Source organism: Elaeis guineensis, chromosome 4 (assembly GCF_000442705.2).
Source record: "Elaeis guineensis isolate ETL-2024a chromosome 4, EG11, whole genome shotgun sequence".
Classification (NCBI taxonomy): domain Eukaryota; kingdom Viridiplantae; phylum Streptophyta; class Magnoliopsida; order Arecales; family Arecaceae; genus Elaeis; species Elaeis guineensis.
In genome coordinates, this window is record NC_025996.2 from 134,346,121 (window position 1) to 134,367,576 (window position 21,456).

The 21,456-nt window shown below is 38.5% G+C and overlaps 1 protein-coding gene across 1 annotated transcript; it reads right to left on the reverse strand.

The window, feature by feature from the left end:
- Positions 1-7,161: 7,161 nt before the first annotated feature.
- On the reverse strand, positions 7,162-8,864 carry LOC105042583 (uncharacterized). Its single transcript, XM_010919868.4, has 3 exons — positions 8,597-8,864; positions 8,212-8,488; positions 7,162-7,586 (listed from the first exon to the last, which is right to left on the reverse strand). Exons 1-3 carry the CDS (start codon positions 8,748-8,750, stop codon positions 7,364-7,366), a joined length of 654 nt encoding a protein of 217 aa, XP_010918170.1. The 5' UTR covers positions 8,751-8,864; the 3' UTR covers positions 7,162-7,363.
- Between the last annotated feature and the right edge of the window lie 12,592 nt (positions 8,865-21,456).

The window sequence follows — 21,456 nt, forward strand, 5'->3', positions numbered from 1 at the left end:
CTCTAATGAGTATAGAAATAAATCAAATTAATTAACATAGAATCAAAATATGCTTTTGATCGAAATAATTTTTCAAATAATTAAGGGTCGACCGTCCCCTCTTTTTGTCCTAGTTCTTCTAACTATGGCCACGATCGACCCATGACTAGTCTCGAAAGTGACTAGATCCTAACTGTAACATGTCATCCATTGGTCATGCACCAAAGATCGCGCCACTAGAAGCCTAGAAGGAAAACTAGTTTTAATATCATGCAGTGAAGCATGCTCTCAACAATATATAGCAGTGATCAACCCCATCTAGTTAAGTCCAAAAGAAAAACTAGCTCTTGACTACAATACACCATTAGTCGGTGTGCACTAGTGATCGCGCTATTAGAGGCTTGAAAGGAGATTATATCTTGAATTCTGTAATCTTAATCAAATTAGAGAGTAGCAGAACCGACACAAAATACATACAATACAATTCATATCCAAATACTTCAAGTAAATTTGATACGACAGTTTGCAAGCATTCTGATGCAGAGCATATGAGATAATTTAAAAAAAATTATCATAGCATTAGATAAATTTAGAAATCGAATCACATGCATGAAAACATATATCAGAGGTAGAGATAACTTACTATTTTCATCCTAGAACTTTATAAAACTTCATCAAACAGAAAATTAAAATTGACTAAATCTTGTATGAAAAACGATTCGATTACAATCACATCTTCTCACTATTCGAACCTCGGTTTCCATCCAATGAAATTTCAAACCCTGGATTAGGTCTAATTCACAAATTAAAGACAAATTAGGCTTTGATTTGGGTCAATCAATAGAGAAGAGAGAGAAAGAGAGAGGGAGAGAGATTTTATTGGGTTCATTCAAAGTTGAGGTTTGATCCATCAGTGATTACTATATCTGGTCTATGAGTCAACAAAGAAAGAATAACAAGAAATTATAAGAAATGATAAATAAAGTGACTAGGAAGAAAATTAGAAGAAGAAATTAAGAAGAAAAGAATGAAAGCAGGAAGAGGAAGAAAGGGAAGAGGAGAAAAGAGAGAGAAGGGGGAAACCTTGGTGGTCATCTTGCCATGGAGGCGGTATAGGTCACCGACTAGCCAAGGCAGCTAGTGGTGGCAATGGCCAACAAGAATGGCCGAACCCAAAAGAAAACATCCTACAATCAAGTAATTGATCGACTGGAATTTGAGGGATCGAGCTCCATTCAAGGAGAAATAGAGGAGGGTGCGGGAAGAAGATTCATCAGTGATCAACGAAGATGGCAGATCTTATCCCTTAAGTAATATATAATTCAAGATCCTATCTCTCGATCAAAATCAATATGATAACTAGATTTGAATCAATTATTAAAAGCTTTCGATCGTATTTAAGATTAAGAGATAGACTAACAAGATTAGCACTAATTAAGTGATCAAGACTCTGAGATTGAGAACATCATCTTGATATGAATGTATATTCATTTAAGATTGAGTTGGAATCAATTGGATATAAAAACCTTCCAATAAGATCGATTATTAAAATTAACTGAATTTAGAATTATGCTTGAAATGGATTCGGCACAAATAATATAGTAGAGTTTTGATCCCATAAAAGATAATAACCAATCTTGATTAAATCATTTGATGGCAAAGAAGGTGATCGTGATTACAATGATGGCTTAGATAATAAAATTCCATCATAAAGTATGAAAATGATCAACATTAAATTATAAAAATAAGTTAAAAAAAATAAGGTAGTGATAGCATGATTTCTATGTTGAGGTTGAGATCGTAAGGAGGGAGCAAAAAGCACATGATTGATTCGAATACTTAACAAATTAGACCAAATTGAATCAGTTATCACGTAACCCTTGATATAAGATGCTCAAAGTTTTTCTTAGTACCATCCATATCATTGAACCTATTCAAGAGAATAACATAGCCACATCACAATTAGCCTAAGAATCAAACTCTCTTTTATCAAAAAATAAAATCTTCCATGATAACACATTTCAAACCACAATAAATATTTTTGATTAGTTTTCAAATGATCCAATCCATCACACTTCTGCTGCACAACTCGGATCAATATTCTTCAAAATTTTTTAATGATCCTAGATCAAAATTTTTACAAAATCTAAACAAAGATTTTTGTCCTTACTTTCGAGTATATTAAACCTTGATTACCCTCGAGATAATTGCTATAAATGTTATTATATTTTAGATCTGATTGGAGCTAAATCAATTTTGGATTACCTCAACAATTCAATCAGACAATTCAAAATTGATCTCTCTCTTTCAAGAATGTTAATTCTATACTCCAATTATAAGATCCCAAATTAACTTCCTTACAAGCATAATCGATGCACTAGAATCTTCTCTTCCAGGTTAAACTTATTTGAGCTTCTCATTTTTTTCTAGTAATCTAGAATAGCTTTCAACAAAAGTGAAATTGCTAACACCTTCCATAATCATATTAAGAGTTCCAAAACAAATTAAATGCTAACATAACATAATTCATCTATATTACTCAAAGCATACCTCTATATATCAATTCTATAGCCTAGATGACTTTTTTTTTTTTTGAAAATAGGGTTAGTGTATGTAACTAAAATTCTAATAATGTCAATCTTTACTACGCTTATCCTAGGCAAAGTCCTGTGGACCTCAATTTATATCCATAAAATATAGATATTATGAAATAATTCATTAGATTGCTAGCACCAATAATTATTTTGAGATATCCAATCAAAATTCTAAGTTCTATTCCACTCTTACTAATATATGCTCCAATAACCTTGAACCTAAGCTTTGATACCATTTCATTTGTCATGCCCCGATCCTGAGGCCCAAGCTGGGCACACGACAAATAGCTACACATCCTATAGGATATACAAAGTCTGCCTTCTCATTCAACAATACCATATAAATCCATATTCAGGTAGTGGTAGTAAAAGCAAACTTCTAGTTTATTGACTCAGATAAAAATAGTTCATCAATGACTAATAAGATCGCTTAACATAAATCCAAATCAATATTTATTCAAAATAAAACTAAATAAATATCCTTTAAGGACCTATGCTTGTCACTGCTCAACCCCAAGCCCCATATACTCTCCAAAATTTGAAAAGAAAATAGAAAATGAGAGTGAGCTTTACACTCAGTAAGCTATCAGAACCTCTAGTTCAATTAAATATCTCATACAAAAAATTAAATTTTCAAATTGCATGATTTTTTATAAAAAAATATACTCCAATGAGTATAGAAATAAATCAAATTCATCTACATAGAATTAAAATATACTTTTGACCAAAATAATTTTTAAATAATTAAGGATCGACTATCCATCTCCTAGTTCTTCTAATTATGACCACAATTGACCGGTGGCTAGCTATGAAGGAGATTAGATACTGATCATAACATGCTATCCATCGATCATGCATCAGTGATCACCCACTAAAGGCCTAGAAGAAAAACTAGCTCCAATATCACATAGAGAAACATACTTCCAATAGCATATACCAGCAATCAGCCCTATCTGGTTAGATCCAAAAGGAAAACTAGCTCTTAATTATAATATGATGTCAGTCAATGTGTGCCAGTGATCGCTCCACTAGAGGAATGAAAGGAGACTAGATTATGAATCTATATGATCATAGTTGAACTAAAAAGCAGCGGAACTAACACATAACACAACATATAATTCATATCTCATATATATCAATTAAATTCAATCTGATAATTTGCAAGCATTTCATGTAGAGCATATCAGATACTTAATTTAAATAAATTATCATAGCATTAGATAAATTTAGAAATCAAATTACATGTATAAAAACACATAATAGGGGCAGAGCTAACTTACTCTTTCCATCCTAGAATTTCATGAAACTTCATCAATTCAAAAAAATTGACTAAATCCTGTATGAAAAAGAGTTAGTTGCAATCTCACCTTCCCTCTATCTGGATCCCGATTTCCATCTGATTAAATTCCAAACCCTAGATTAGATCTAATTCACAAATTAAAGGCAAATTAGGCTTTGATTTGGGTCAATCAATGGAAGAGAGAGGGGGAGAGAGAGATCCAACCGGTTCCTTCAAAGCCAAGGTTTGACCCATCTATGATCACTATATCTAATGCATGAGTTAAAGGAGAAAGAATCATAAGAAGTCATAGAAAATAATAAATAAAGTAAATAGGAAGATATAGAAAAAAATTAGGAGAATAAATTAAGGAGAAAAGAATGGAAGTAGGTGGAGGAAGAATGGGAAGAGGAGAGAAGAGGGGGAAAGGTGAAACACTTGGTGATCATCCTGCCATCAGGGTAGGTCATCGGCCAACCAAGACAGGTGGCGGTGGTGGCGGCCAACAAGAATGGCCGAATCCAAAAGAAAAATATACTATAACTAGATGTTTGATCAGCTGGAATTGGAGGGATCAGGCTCTATTCAAGAGGAAATAGAGAAGGGTGAGAAAGAAGACTCATCGGCAATCAATGAAGATAGTGGTTCTTAGTCGACGATGGTGATTTTACGATGGTCCAAAAGCCCAAAATCAAACTAAAAACTGGACAAGGGTGGGGATGAAGAGAGAAGGGGGGTTTTGGATGGCTGATCCTTAGGTTATGTGAGCTCATCGATCGGCTGCCAAAGAGGAGGGAGGGAAGGGCTTGTTGATGCTAAATGCAGGGGATGTAGGGTTTCAAATAGATGATGGCTGCAGAAGGATAATACCGGCCATCCGTTGGTTGCACCAGCCTCTAATGGCCATCGACCATTCGCATCGGCCCAAAGAATCTACATCGGCCACTATTTGGTGACCCTATCACCCAACAGCAAAGATCGGGTAGGGGATCACGATTTCCCTTATTTCGATCTAATTTTTTTAAAAAAATTTTGAATTTAAGTTGGCAGAGCTTGCCAACCTCAGTCCATAATTGGCCCAGGTGGGCCAAGCTTCACACAAGTAATGCAAACGCTCCCATGGTTCCCAAGATCTTTTCATAGACTTGTCTATGATAATTTGCAATGATTTTTTGTTACCCTATTTGTCTGATGTATTAGGTATTGAAACTCCACCATGATTCTATTTCTTTTGTTTATTTCGAAATTGCCAAGTTAGGTTAATACCAAGAACACAAACCCTTCACCTCATACTTTTGAGAACTTTATTAACATAGTAAAAATATTGTTAACTAGATGATGAAAAATTATCCTAATTAAATCCTAACCATCTCATTGTTTTGAAGGCTACCAACGTTGTTTTTCTTGCGAGAAACCAAGAATAACTATCTGGCCTTGGTTCCTTGTGTCACGAAAAGATGCAAAATTCTAATGATATGACTAGGTGAACTTGCTTTCTATGACCGCGACAGTCTGCCCAACATCCTATACTTCACAGGAAGCAAAACGAAACAGGTGCACCTATCGTTACTTGGACCCATTATTTAAAAATGGTGGTGTACATGGATAGAACCTTACGCCCTAACTGACAAGCAGAGGAGCAAAGGTACTTGCGCATACACTTTTATTTCCTGGCGCATCAGATCTTATGAACCTTTGAGGTACTTATTTTCAGCTATGCAAATTCTTTGTGCATCGTGGGTGGGGTAGAAAATCCAACATGAAGCGTATCATTTTATCCGATTGGTCTACATAATCATCATTTTTCAATGCACATTTAATGTCCGTAGATCGATTTTTTCGTTCAAAAATTGTATGATAAAAATATCCTTATTCTTTGATAAAATTATGATATTCTACATCTATATTATAATATCCTACATCCAGAATATCATAATTTTTGTCCACAGGATATCATAATATAATGCATATCATAATATGTACAGGATATCATAATTTTTTTAAAAAAATAAAAATATTTTTATCATTCAAAATTTTTAAATGAAAAAATCGATCTGCAGACATTAAATGCGTATTAAAAAATAATTAGACAAAAATACCTTTTATTATAATATTCTGAGCTATATTATGATATCCTATGCTATAATACGTCATAGGATGTCATAATTTTTTTCAAAAGATAGAAATATTTTCATCATACAAAATTTTTAATCAAAAAAACTGACATAAAGACATTAAATACGTGTTGGAAAGCAATGACTATGTAGACTAATCGGATAAAATGATATGCTCCATATCAGATTTTTTACACCGCCTGTAGTGCACAAAGAATTTCTCTTTTTAGCTAATATGTTGTGTGTCCTCTCATAGGCTTTCGCCTTTCAACTAGAAGGAATATATCATATCTTCATGTCTTAATAAAGGTTGTCTTGTACCAACTATTATTGATTGGAGTAAGTATATTGAAAAAGACGAAGTGAGATGAGAATATAATGGAATATTGTAGTCAAGGGCTTACGGCTTTGACAGATCAATCTCCATACACATCTAATATTGTGATCAAGAGCTCATGGTTCGAACAGATTGATTTTTGCTCATGTGTATGTAAAATATTATCCATTTCAATCTCTAACCACTATGAAATAGAGCCACACAGTTTTACCCTTCAAAAAATACCTCACGAAAAAGTAAGGCTCAATCTTATCATTGCATATAAATCAGAATTATCGCATATAAATCAGAATCAAAATAAAAAAATTAAAAAATTTTAAAAATTTTTAATTTTAAAAATTTTTAATTTAAAAATCGAATGAAAAAGAATGAAAGATTTGAAAATTTTGAAAAATTTTAATCCAAATCTAAACTCCTATAAATCATTCTGAATTCAAATCCTATATTTGTATTCTAAAATTCAAATTAACTCTAAAATCTCTACGGATCGGATCAAATCGAATCTAAATTTAAAAAATTTAAATTTAATTTAAAAAAATAAATTTAATTTTTAAATCTGATATAATTTTATAAATTTTTAAAATAAATCTATATCGAATCTAACTAGATCGGATCGACCGGATCCATTTACGGTCTTAATCGCAGATGTCCAGATTCAACGACCACGCAAAGCATGGGAAAACAGATATCACCTGTCACGTCAAACACCCTGTAGCCTTATCATGCACCTGACACGGTTTTTTTTTTAATCTCATAGCATTCTTTCCCGTGGACAATCACCGAACTTATCCAAAAATTATACCCCACATCCAACCCAAAAAAAAAAAAAAAACAGAAACAACCGCCCAACTCAAGATGGCCCACACGTCATTATCTCATTTATAAGTACTGAAACTAGTATTTAATATTTACACAAAATTACAGCCAGAAAACTGTAAACATCTCCAGAATCTTTCTGGCACTGCTGCTACGTCTCTCTCTCTATCTATTGATTCCATCGTAGAAACGTAGGGGAGGGGAATGGAATGAAAGAGGACCATGGTAGGGTGGTTATATTGTTTCAGGAGATGCAGCGGAGCGAATACATGGAGGCTGCCGAGTCCATCGCGGGTGCATCGAAGGCACGGCGATGATGATCGCTCTCCAGGCCGTAGTCCATCAAGGGACGGTGTTCCAGCTCCTCATCATGGTCGTGCACGAATTCCGGGATCTCGATCTCGCCCTTCCTCATGTGCTCCCACAGGAATTCCAGCCTGCTCACGTACCGCAGTTTCCCGTACAACCTGTTTACCAACATATAAAATTAAAGCCCATTGTGGAAGAAATTAATTCATGTTAAATAATAATATTAATATTAATTACTCGATCAAGTTAAGCGCTGACTGCGCTAAAGTGCGCACCCGAGGAGTGCAAATGCTATAATGCGCTGGAAGGCAATAAGTTCTCTTGTACGGTTCTAATAATGAGCGCTAGGATGGTACCATACCAAACGCGCGCCGGACAGGGCCCCCTCACGTTACAAAACGTCCGGTAGCGGAAGAGTAACGTGCGCCGGAAAACAAGGACAAAATGGGCTACAAATTTAATTAATGCGGCAAAATTTTTCGAATGACGACGAGCCCCAGGAACAGAAGGCAAGGACAAACGCCTTCCCGCTCACGTTAGATTTTCTGCGTACAACGGGCTAGCGTGCACCTCGTGTTCACGAAAATTGAGCTGTAGGACAAAACCTCCGCACAAACGAACTAGCGTGCGCCTTACGGCAATTTTCCTCGACGCACCATCCAAATCGTCGAATACGCTAAGATGCCCGGAAGGCACGGTTCGTGATATATATTCCCGGTAGAGGTGCACTAACGTGCGCCGGGGGGGGGGGGAGAGAGAGAGAGAACAAGGGCTGTGCCTTACCCGGCGCTGAAGAGGAACCGGCCGAAGGTAGCGAAGAAGAGGCGAGCCTGGAGGCCCGGGTGCACGAAATAGACCGCCTGGAGCCCCTCCCTCACCACCGCCGGCAAAGCCTCGTACACCGACCGCAGCGCCGCCACGCCGGGAAAATTATCCGACCTCTGAACATAAGTATGGATATAAACCACGCAGAACGGCCTCCCCCCGAGCTCCGGAAATATCCTCCTCTCCAGATACCCCTTCAATGCCTCCTCTCCCACCGCCCCGCTCAACTCCCTCGCTGCAACAAATCAACAGCCAAGAAATCATACATTAATCTCCCGAACCAAACCTCCTTCCATGAAAACAGATCGAAAACACGATCAAGAAATCAGGATGGGGTTGGAACCTGGGAAGAACTTGCCGACGATGCGGAGGATCCGGCGGCCGCGCTTGTCGCGGCCCTGGAGCTTGAAGACCTGGAGATTCTCCAGGAGCTGTTCTTGATCCATGAGCGGAGACGTGGTGGTGGAGCTATTCATAGTACCCTGGGAAGCGCTCATCGAGGCCAATGCTATTTCTTGATCTAAACAGAACGAGAAACTAAAAAAAAAAGAAAAGATAGAGACCCCAACGAAGAGATATTGGAAAAGAAGAAAGCTGGGGATGAGACTTGAGAGCGAGAGAGCGGATGGGAAGGGGGGTGTTATATAAGGGGACGAGAGGGATTTATGACTCCCTCCAGACCCCTTCTTATCCCATAGCGAGAATATACCCGAATCAGTGCGAACCGGGGGTTTTTTGTTGACCGATATGGAAAGTTCTACGGCTTAGATAAGTGGTGGGTATGTGGTGGGGGACGCAGAGGAGGAGGGGTGGGGAAGGGATATATTTGGATGGTGGGAACGGAGGAAAAGAGGGGATCCGATAAGGGAATATTCCCGGGCATCTTCCCTTTTGTACCGGAGCGGGCTGGCCCGGTGGGACTCAGGACGCGGTCCACGTGGCGGAGCTGGAATCGAGAAGCCACGTGCTGGGTTGAGATCGGGTGTTTGGTGCGGGTCAGGAGATACAGCGTTTCTATGGATTTGAAATCGAAGGCATCGGTGGACGCGTTTTATCGGTTCGTGGGGCCTTGCTTTTGTCAGACGGCGGTTTCGCGGTAATTTCGATGGGGGTGACCGCATATCATAACAAAAAAACAATCAACATCAACGATGAAGTATCTAATATCTAGGTACCAGTGGAAGTGGGTACACGTGGCACTTTTTTTTTTTTTTGGGGTGGTGGGGTGGAGGGGTGGGGGGTGGGTATGGTTTTGGGGTGGCGGGGGGGTGGGGAAGTGCTGAGGTTTAAAGTCCTCTTGATCTTTTTTTTTTTTTTTTTCTTTCTTTTTAAAAGAAAAGAGTTATTTAATAAATATATAATTTATATTATGACATAAATGTAGAGATATAATCTGAAGAGAGAAATAAATAAACTATATTAATACAAAACTCGCAGGTCCTCTCTCTCTCTCTCACTTTCTGCTTCTAAAGGAGGAGAGGGGAAGGAGGCACATGAAACATTGTCCTCTTTGCTACGAGGACACCACAAGAAGACTCGGGTCCAAGACTCAACCAAGAACCGTCTTTTCCTGGTCCAACTGAGGCTTCTCTTCTCAATGAACGCTTCCTATGAAGACTGTTTGGATGCTGAATAGTTAGTGATCCATATGATAACTTTAGCTATTAGTATCCACACCTTAACTAGCTAATACTTTACCCAAAAAAAAAAACTAGCTAATACTGGATAAAGTTATTCACTGTTTGGTTATTACTCAATAACCACCACCGATGCTATCTTGCAAAAAGTGAGGGTTTGGTTGAAGTTATCACGCCTTTTTATATGGTGTTTGACTAGTTAAACGGATGACCTTGTATTATCCACCCTCTAACCAGTATCCAAACAGCTTAACAAAGCCGGACAATCAAGGACTCTTACTTGCCATCAAATTGATTTTATCTTACATGGACTAACCATATTAATTACTAGAAGCCAATTCTAATTCCACGCTTGCCACGAAAGACTTACGCCTATTCCAAATGGAACAAATATAATTTTGAAATATATCACGCCTCCGACCCGAGATCGCAAGCAGGAAGTCGCGGCAATCGCAGTATACTTATGAAGAACTCTCTCCATAAACATGCAAGACATCTCATCACGATATCAATGCATCACAGTGGAATAAATTCAAATAATTATTATTCAACTTTAATTTAAGTAATTAAATCAAATATCTTACATCTAATAAAATTTTACTAAAAAATAAAATAATAGATTTAAATTCAATGAAGTTGACAATACTAAATCTCGCCTCTAAAAGCACTGTCTCAATATTTCTTCCCACGCTCGTAATTAATTATCTGAATCTGAAAAATAGAAAGAAAGGTAATGAGCTAGACAGCCCAGTAAGTAACAAATATCTCAACTAGATATTTTAAATATTATATAATTTTCAAGAACAATACTACAAATAAACATAAAAGTATATTTCATGCTGATTTTATACAAATTCAATCTTTTCAAATATTCACATATAATATAATCATAAATCTGATTCGATTCAAAATACTCGTAACTCAACAGTCTCGACTATGACCAACGTTTAACCCCCATTGGCGGAGTCCACTGAATACCAGCGCACAACCCCCACTAGCAGGGTCCACAAACACCCCCACAGGCAGGGTCCACTAAATACCAGCGCACAACCCCCATTGGCAGGATCCACTGAGTACCAACGTATAATCCCCATTGGTGGGGCCCATTAAAATATAGTTAGGCTGAGAGCATAAATCCGATCTGTATCAAAATACTTTTGTATCATAATATATCATAATTTTTCACTGAACATGTGCATAATCGACGTACCATAATATTTTAAAAGTACTTTTCTTTCAAAACATAATTTCATAAATCATGTATAATTTCAGAGAATAATTATTTATTTTCAGAATAAATATGAAATATCTTGAGAGGATGATTCATTACTTACCTTTCATAGAGCACTGAATGAATAGATCGACTAACTTTTAGAAGATTCTTCAGTACCTATTATCCAAAATTATATTTTTACATTAATTTTAATTCAAAATTAAATCTAAACAAATCCCAAATCAAAACCTCATTTAGAATCAGACTCTTCCCTAAACTCGATCAAAATCATCAAAATAAAGTCTTTCACTACGCTAATCTTAGAAGGATAACTTTAGAGAGAGAGAAATCTATCAAGAGAGAGAAACAATCTAGAGAGAAAATTTTAGAGAGAGAAAGTAGAGAGAGAAAGTTCAATTCTAGAGAGAGAAAATAAGGGTTCAGACTGAAAGAAGAGAGAGAAGAAAGAAACTCTCTCTCATTTTTATTTTATTATTTATTTATTTATTTATTTATTTTCTTCTTTTCTTTTCCTTTTTCTTTTCTTTTTTTTTTCTTTTTTTTTCCTTTTTCCTTTTCTTTTTCTTTTTTTTCTTCCTTCTTCTACTTCTTCCTGTGGCCTCTCTAGGTGAAAAAAAAAATGAAACAGGGGACCGAATGGTCCCCTCATACGGTTGGCCGACCGACGGTTGGCCGGCACAGGAATGGCCGGTAGCCGAAGGAGAGCGCACCGCCATCCCAAGGGTCCCAAATCGATGGCCGGCGACGACCACCAGTGTCCAAAAACTAAAAAAAATCGAAACCTCTCCCACGACAAAATCCGACGACTCCGATCACCGGCGAGCATGCACATGTTGGAAATAGTGTCCCAAAGTCAATCATCAGCCTGTTGACGGTTGTGCTCCTTTTGTATTAGTACATGAATTATAAATAAATAAAAGTTACTTTGACATTTTTTCATCATAAATATTTCATCTTCTAATGAACTCCTGTGTTGTGGTGAAGTCCTTAGGACTATTTAGACTCGACAAAGGAGGATTTGTCGCTTAGTCCTTAAATCTGTTCATGACCAAATGATATGTTGTTACCAAGGACGACAATGTTTATCGAGCATAGGTCGTTGTGTGCCATATGGGTTGGTTGTCCTCATAACCAAGGAGTGTGGAGACACTGGTATAACATACAGGTGAGATGTAATGGTACATCTGCATTGAACGTGACCGACTCCGGAGCTATTTCTGCTGTCAAGATTTGCTTCGATGGGATATGGGTATAAATGTCCCTCCGACCTGAGACCGCCACGGTGACTTGCAAGCAACTCACTGCACTTAGGCACTGGACTACCTGAATTTCTAATTCAGTGAGGAAGGCTGCTGGGTGTAGTCAAGTACTTGACTTGTCGGTGCGTGTGTCAAGATGGGATTGACCACTCCAGTTTAGGAGCTGTGTACAGTCGTGTTTCAATTTAGCAAAACCTTAGTCAGGGTAGTCCTAGTGAGGAGTCACAGGACTAATTGAGTTGAGCATGACTCGGATGATCTAATCAGAGTTGACAGTTTAACCCTGAGTCATCCTAAACACAGGGATCAAAAGGGATGAATTATACGGTAACCATATTCACGTAGGTTCTGAATGTTGCGATTGCGACTATTCGACCTATCCGATCGTCGGGTACCATTGCTAGATGGTCACTTCGATTAGTACAGGAATTGGTTTCTGTGCTACCGGCATAGGTTCGAACCTGCGGGGTCACACACATTAGAGGTTCCTTTCTGATCTGATGGCTGATTATGAGTCTTATGTGTCTGAGACTCTATGATTGAGAATTAAGATTCTTTGATCATGAGTTCCACACATTTTGGGTACCGGGGTCAAAATTTTAAATTTTAAATTTTGAATTTAAAATTTGAACTCTTTGATCAGGGTTTCATATCGATGGTCTCTGATGCCTAATTGCCCATCGAATTTGGACTCAATAATTATGAGAGATTTTATTAGTGATTTGATCGCTAATTAACTCAATTTGATTGAGTAATTATTTTTGGATCAAGTCCAATTGAATTGGATTCAGTTGGGTTTGACCCGATTAGGTTAAGAGTTGACCTAATCGTCGAGATGGTTTGGTCCCTGATTTGATCAGAGGTTGGGCTTAGTCAATTTCTGATTTGATTAAGATTTTATTGAGCCTAATTAAGCCTAATTAAGTTAGGTTTAATTTAGTCTAATTGTGCTTAACCTATTTTGATTAGGTTAGTTCAATTAAGATCAAACCACCATTTAAATTTGAATCCCTGCACCACCTTAAATCTTTGCGCCCATTTGAATTCACGAGAAGAAACTTCTCGTGAATTTTTTCTCATGCAAAGCCCATCTCACGTCCACTCTTGTGCGCCAATATTTGGATAAAGATGATTAGTTAACCATTCAAATTCAAAGCGTGTTTGAATTTGAATGGATAACTTATCTCTTGCGCATACATGACATTATCCACTTTAGCACCCCACATCTCACACGAGAAAGAGTTTCTCGTGAAACCTTTCCACACACAAAGCAGACTCGCACCTTCTCTTCTCATGCCCAAGTGGATAGGGATGAGTTGGTTTTAGTTTGAATTCAAATTTGATTTGAATTCAAATGTGTAACTACTTGTCTTTATCCTCTCACGTGGATAAGACACGTTTTGAACTGTTTTAAAAGAGATAGGGAGCTGGGGCATGCGTAGAAAAATTTTGAGAAAGAAAGTGGGGCGTGAGGAAGCCTTGTGCGTGAGGTGAAGGTCCAAAACCTTTCAAGAGAAAAAGAAAAAAAATTGGGCACAGGGTTTTTGGTGTATACCCTAGGGTTTCTACCTAGGGTTCGGGAAGTGAGATTGGTGTGCCACGAGTGTCGTGAGTCCATCAAATTTTAGGAAGAGATCCATCAGCCTCTCAACCAATCGTGCAGATGATCCGGAGCATCCGAGGAGTCGGCACATATCGATCGAAGGAGTTCGATCAACATCAGCCATCAAAAGGGTGAAATCACGAACTAGCATTCATGAGGAGCCGATCAGACGGGAGCTTCGTGTGGACGATCCGCAGAGGTCAGACACTAGTGTGGCTGCGATGTGACGATCAGAGCACTCCGACAGTGATCAGATTGTGGTGATTGACTATCCGCAAAAGGTGATGTGTTCTGAACACAGTACAATAAAAAGTTTACTGTTTCAAATTTGAATTTCAAATTTAAATGCATGCTGTTGTATCATATTTAGATCCTAGTGTAGGGTTAATTAATATTAATTAATGAGATTAATTAATAATTTTACTGTAAAATAGTAATTTTAAAAAAGTTTTAAAATTACCATTTTGCCCCTGCACTGAATTTTCGCTTCAAATGGTATCAGAGCATGGTTCTAGAATATGATATACATATGCATGCGTAGATTAAGGTGTAATCTATAAGTTCAAATTTGAAATTCAAAATTCAAAATTTAAATTTTAAAATTTGAATTTTAAAATTTGAAATTTGAAATTTGAAATTTGTTTGAAATTTTAAATTTAAAATTTGCAATTCAAAATTTGAAATTCAAAATTCAAAATTTAAAATTCAAAGATTGGAAATTCAAAATTTGAAATTTGGTTAAAATCTCAAATTTGAAATTTGAAATTTAAAATTTGAAATTTGAAATTCAAAATTCAAAATATAAAATTCAAAGATTGAAAATTCGAAATTTAAAATTTGGTTGAAATCTCAAATTTGAAATTTAAAATTTAAAATTCAAAATTTAAATTTTAAAATTGGTATATTTAGATATACTTGATCCAAGTAGCAAGTAATCTAATTGGGTTGGTTGCCATGGTCGTCCGATCATAGGAGAAAAGTAAGATTTAAAGGCCCTCTCTTCTCATTCGATGGGGTCTCCTATGGTGGTAGGGGTGCCGATGCAATTATATCCCATGCCGATGAAGCAGCAAAAGGATTTAATTATAAAATTTATCATGAATGTGTTAGATTAGATCTAAAAAAAAATTCATGATTTATTTTGAGTTATTTTCTATTATGAAATGAGCAATAGGATTACTGTTTATGAAATGTGCTGACCTGTTTATAAAATGAGTCAACACATTTGGTGAACAGAAAATAAAATCTTTCAAAATTTAAAAATTATTTTTAAAATACCAAACTCTGACCCATCAGCCCAAGTACTTAATTAAAAGAATTAAGTGTTGTCTAGTAGGTCTAGAATTATGAATTAAGACCTAAGACAATTGCATAAACTTGTGGGTCAATGGGTTAGATGAATTAGGTCCATAATTGGGTTAGACCTAAGGTTAGCTTAAAAATGGACAAAATGGAGTAATTGATCAAATCTAATCAAAAGTTGAATTAGATTAGGTCAAGGATACTCTAGACTCAACTTCAATAGTTGTAGTTGAATGGGTCCATGTCTTTAACTAGACCAAGATGGACTTAATTCATGGCTACGCGGTGGAGCCCTATTTACTAAGTTGATCAAAATTAAAACTAATGAACTGGTTGGTGTCTAAGGTAAGTTCGGCAGTTTTGACCAGTGGTTCTTAAGCGGGAGCTACTCGCATTGATTCGATCATTGACGAGTTAATGGCAAATCCCCACCACTGATCTCACTTACCTGGCCAATCTGGTAAGTTAGATTTTGATTAGATCACTTGGTGATTAGAGCTCACCCATGTCATTAGGTAAATCAGTGTGACTGATTTAGGTGCTTCTAATGCCAGCTTTAATTAAATCTTTTTTAATCTGACTTGGTGAAGTCAGTGGGAGGATTGAAATTGGCTGGATGATTTCTTCTCTATTATACTTTAATAAAATCTTCAAAAATTATTAGGTCCCTAAAATGATTAAGTTATAATGATAACTAAGTCAATGCCTCCTATTAAGTGAGTGATAATGAGTCCATTAGTTCAATGATCATTGGAGGCCCAAAGGCCTGGTGCTCATTGGCTAATGAAATTATCATTCATAATATGATAATTTGGTTGAGTTTTTCTGATGGTGGTTAGGTTGGCCGGTCAAAGTCGGGCCTGATCATTTATTGGTCTGATTCACCAAATTAAGTCATGTTAATGGTTGGACCTAACCAGATTTTTTCAGTGGAGGCCAAAGCCTACTGATTAGGTTCTGGGGCAAAATCAATTACTAGAAGTTGTTTAGAGAAACAACTGGTTAAGAACCTACCCATAGATGTACATGGGTTGACCAACCAAAGTTGAGCTCGTGTGTAGTCTGTGTGGATTCTAGTACCCATTAAGGAATTAAAGTAATTCCTCGAATTGGAGGTTGAGACTACCAGTTCGTAAAAATATTGAAAAAAACTTTAGACTAAAGTCCAAGTCTTTAGTATTAATTTATGTACTAATAGAGGTCTGATTTTTCTTTATACAGCTATGGCCACTACCCTGTCGCTCCGGTCATTATTAGATAATGACAAGCTCATAGGACCTAATTTCGATAGCTGGTATCGAAAATTGAAAATCATCCTTGAGCATGAGCGGATCCTTTATGTAGTAATGGATCCAGCACCTGAGGAGCCAGCTCCGAATGCTAGTAAGGCGATCAGAGACACTTACCAGAAGTGGCACAATGACCGCACTACCGTCCGATGTATTATGTTGGCAGCAATGAATGACGAGTTCAGCCGCAGGTTTGAGAACGCCCAGCCACAGGAGATGCTTCAAATATTGAACGACTCCTTTGGCATGCCTAACGACGTTGAAAGGCACAAAACTAGTTGTGCCATTTTCAATGCTCGGATGAGGGATGGGGCCTCAGTCACTGATCATGTACTGTACATGATCGAGATGATTAAGCTTCTGAGCAAATTGGGTTTTTCTCTGCACAAGTAGCTCGGTAAGGATGCGATCCTTAATTCTTTGCCCAAGTCCTTCCTCCCATTCCTTACTCATTTTCGAATGACAAAGCCTGCAGTAAACTACCACGGGTTGTTGGGGTTGCTGCAGAACTTTGAGAAGGATCACCAGCTCCATAAGGAGTCGGTGAATGTAGTAGGAGGGTCTTCTTTTCGTCGTCGACCCTTTGAGAAAGGGAAGAAGAACAAGAAGGTGCAGCCTCATGCTGGGATGGTTGCACAGGGTCAGACCAAGAAGCGCAAGCCCGACCAGAGCCAGGCGGAGTGCTTCTTTTGCAAGAAGCAGGGGCATTGGAAGAGGAACTGTCCTCAATACATTGCCTCCCTGGACCCGAACAGGCCGAAGAAGAAGCAAGGTAATTATATGATAACTTTTTGCAACTTTTTCATTTGTGATACTACTGCCTGGGTATTGGATACCGGAAGCCCTTATCATATTTGTAATTCGACGCATGGTCTGCAGATCAGTAGGAGATTTGATGAAGGCGAGAGGTTCCTGAATGTTGAAGATGGAAGCAAAGTTTCAGTTCTAGCTTTAGGAATCATGAGCCTTGTAATCAATTCTCATAATGTAATTCTGAGTGAATGTCACTATTGTCCAAGCTTTTTATTAAATATTATTTCTGTAGGCCTTTTGGCCATGTACGGTTATGATTTTTTAATAAAAAAAAATATTTACAATATCATTTTGAATGGTGTTACAATGTTTGTTGGATAATTAAAAATAGAATTTACTTACTATCACAGCCTGTTAATGTGGTTCAAAACTTCGGTAAACGTCCTAGAATAGATAATGTGTCAGAAGTCTATCTTTGGTACTGTAGGCTAGGTCATATTAATAAGAACAGGATAAACAGGTTGGCTCAAGAAGAAATTCTTGAACTTGATGATTGTGAATCACTTCCAACCTGTGGGTCTTGTCTTCTTGGAAAGATGACCAAGTCACCTTTTACTGGAAAAGGTGAGCGAGCCAGTGAACTCTTGGGTCTGGTACATTCTGATGTATGTGGACCTATGAGCTCAAGTGCAAGAGGTGGATATTTCTACTTCATAACCTTCACAGACGACCTATTGAGGTATGAGTATGTCTACTTAATGAAGCATAAGTCGGAGTCGTTTGAAATGTTCAAACTATTCCGAAATGAGGTAGAAAAACAAACTGAAAAGTGTATTAAAATTCTTCGATCTGATCGAGGAGGTGAATACCTTTCCAATGAGTTTCTGACGTATCTAGGAGAGAATGGGATTCTCTCTCAGTGGACTCCTCCTAGAACACCACAGCATAATGGTGTGTCTGAAAAGAGAAATCGGACCTTATTGGACATGGTTAGATTCATGATGGGGTTTGCTGGTCTGTCGATCTCCCTCTGGGGATATGCGCTCGAATCGGCTTGTTACCTTCTAAATAGAGTTTCGAGTAAGTCTGTAGCCAAAACGCCACATGAGATATGGATAGAACGTAAGCCAGTACTCTCGCACCTTAGGGTTTGGGGGTGTCCGGCTTATGTTAAATGTTTAATTACAGACAAGCTTGGACCTAGGTCTGACAAGTGTAATTTTATAGGGTACCCAAAAGAGACCAAAGGGTATTATTTCTACCTTGCTGATGAGCAAAAGGTGTTTGTCAGCCTTAAGGCAATCTTTTTAGAAAAAAAGTTTCTTAGTGAAGGAACTGTTGCCTCTAAGGTCGAACTTGATGAAGTTCGACAGGTAAAAAATCCGACACATGTTACTGAACCTGAACCGGATTTGATTAGATCAGATCCAGAGCCCATTGATTATGCACCCTTAAGGCGGTCTGGTAGAGTACCACATCAACCGGACAGATACTATGGTTTCTTGATCCGAAATGGCGATCCTGTCGAACTTGATGAAAATGATGAGAATCCGATCATCTACATGGATGCAATGCAGAGACCTGACTCTGAGAATTGGCTAGAGGCCATGAAATCCGAAATGGAGTCCATGAAGGTCAATGATGTGTGGACATTGGTTGACTCAGCCGAAGGAGTGAAACCCATAGGGTGTAAGTGGGTCTTGAAGAGGAAGAGGGGTGCAGACGGAAAGGTGGAGACCTATAAAGTCCGTCTGGTTGCCAAGGGATATCGTCAATGTTATGGTATAGACTATGACGAGACGTTTTCTCCTGTGGCAATGCTCAAATCCATTCGGATTATGCTTGCGATAGCTGCCTATCTAGACTATGAAATCTGACAGATGGATGTGAAAACAGCTTTCCTAAACGGAGAGCTGGACGAAGAGGTATATATGATACAACCTGAAGGATTCACATCCACAGATGAGTCTAAGGTATGCAAGCTACAAAGGTCCATTTATGGACTTAAGCAGGCATCTCGGAGTTGGAACATACGTTTTGATAGGACGATCAAAACGTATAGCTTCGTTAAGAACAGAGAAGAGCCCTGCATTTATAAGTGGGCTAATAATCCAGTAGTAGTATTTCTTGTATTGTATGTGGATGACATTCTCTTAATCGGGAATGATGTCCCTGCATTACAGGGAATAAAGATTTGGCTATCGTCACAGTTCTCCATGAAGGATCTGGGAGAAGCTTCCTACATCCTAGAGATGAGGATCTATAGGGATAGATCCAAAAGGTTGTTTGGCTTATCCCAGTCCACGTACATTGATACTGTGCTGAAAAGGTTCAGCATGGAGAATTCCAAGAAAGGCTATCTATCGATAGGCCATGGAATTTCTCTCTCGAAAAGGGATTGTTCGACAACACCTCAAGAGAGAGAGCATATGGGTAGGATTCCATATGCTTCGGCAGTGGGATCTATCATGTACGCCATGACATGTACACGATCAGATGTGGCATACTCACTAGGGGTAGTGAATAGATACCAATCTGATCCAGGGGAGAATCACTGGAAGGTTGTTAAAACCATCCTGAAGTATTTAAGAAATACTAAGGACCAGTGGCTTGTATATGGTGAATCGGACTTGAGACTTATAGGGTTTACAGGCTCTAGTTTCCAGTCTGATCGTGATGACAGCAAGACTGTGTCAGGATTTATTTTTACCCTTAATGGTGGGGCTGTCTGCTGGAAGAATTTCAAGCACTACACTGTGGCTGATTCAGTATGTGAGGCAGAGTATATTGCTGCATCAGATGCTGTCAAAGAAGCGGTGTGGCTGAGAAAATTCATCACCAAGCTCGGAGTAGCACCCTCCCTTGTTGGTCCAGTTTTGCTCTACTGTGACAGCTCTGGAGTCATTGCTCAAGCGAAGGAACCGAAGGCACACCAGCGGACGAAGCATATTCTGCGTCGCTACCATCTCATCCGGGAGATCGTGGATCGAGGTGACGACGACCTTCAGAAGATCGACGGGAAAGAGAACCTGGCCGATCCATTCACTAAAACCATTGCGGTGAAAGAGTTCAACGACTACAAGTCGAAGATGGGTATTAGATACTGCACCGATTGGCTTTAGGCCAAGTGGAAGATTGTTGGGAATAGTGTCCCAAAGTCAATCGTCAGCCTGTTGATGGTTGTGCTCCTTTTGTATTAGTACATGAATTATAAATAAATAAAAGTTATTTTGATATTTTTTCATCACAAATGATTCATCTTCTAATGAACTCCTGTGTTGTGGTGAAGTCCTTAAGACTATTTAGACTCGACAAAGGAGGATTTGTCGCTTAGTCCTTAAACCTGTTCGCGATCAAATGATACGTTGTTACCAAGGACGACAACATTTATCGAGCATAGATCGTTGTGTGCCATATGGGTTGGTTGTCCTCATAACCAAGGAGTGTGGAGATACTGGTATGGCATACAGGTGAGATATAATGGTACATCTGCACTGAACATGACCGACTTCGGAGCTATTTCTGCTGTCAAGATTTGCTCCGATGGGATATGGGTATAAATGTCCCTCCGACCTGAGACCGCCACGGTGACTTGCAAGCAACTCACTGCACTTAGGCACTGGACTACCTGAATTTCTAATTCAGTGACGGAAGGCTGCTGGGTGTAGTCAAGTACTTGACTTGTCGGTGCGTGTGTCAAGATGGGATTGACCACCAACTTATCCCTATCCTTTTGGGATTGACTTTGGGACACTATTCCCAACAATCTTCCACTTGGCCTAAAGCCAATCGGTGCAGTATCTAATACCCATCTTCGACTTGTAGTCGTTGAACTCTTTCACCGCAATGGCTTTAGTGAATGGGTCGGCCAGGTTCTCTTTCCCGTCGATCTTCTGAAGGTCGACGTCACCTCGATCCACGATCTCTCGAATGAGATGGTAGCAGCACAGAATATGCTTCGTCCGCTGGTGTGCCTTTGGTTCCTTCGCCTGAGCAATGGCTCCAAAGCTGTCGCAGTAGAGCAGAACTGGACCAACAAGGGAGGGTGCTACTCCGAGCTCGGTGATGAATTTCCTCAGCCACACCGCTTCTTTGGCAGCATCTGATGCAGCAATATACTCCACCT

What these genes read in the sequence shown, in the direction of transcription:
- LOC105042583 (XM_010919868.4), bottom strand. Translation starts at nt 8,750, where the DNA reads ATGAGCGCTTCCCAGGGTACTATGAATAGCTCCACCACCACGTCTCCG. An exon ending in CGTCGGCAAGTTCTTCCCAG is followed by an intron (nt 8,489 to 8,596) that starts GTTCCAACCCCA and finishes GATTTGTTGCAG; the next exon opens with CGAGGGAGTTGAGCGGGGCG. An exon ending in CGGTTCCTCTTCAGCGCCGG is followed by an intron (nt 7,587 to 8,211) that starts GTAAGGCACAGC and finishes GTTGGTAAACAG; the next exon opens with GTTGTACGGGAAACTGCGGT.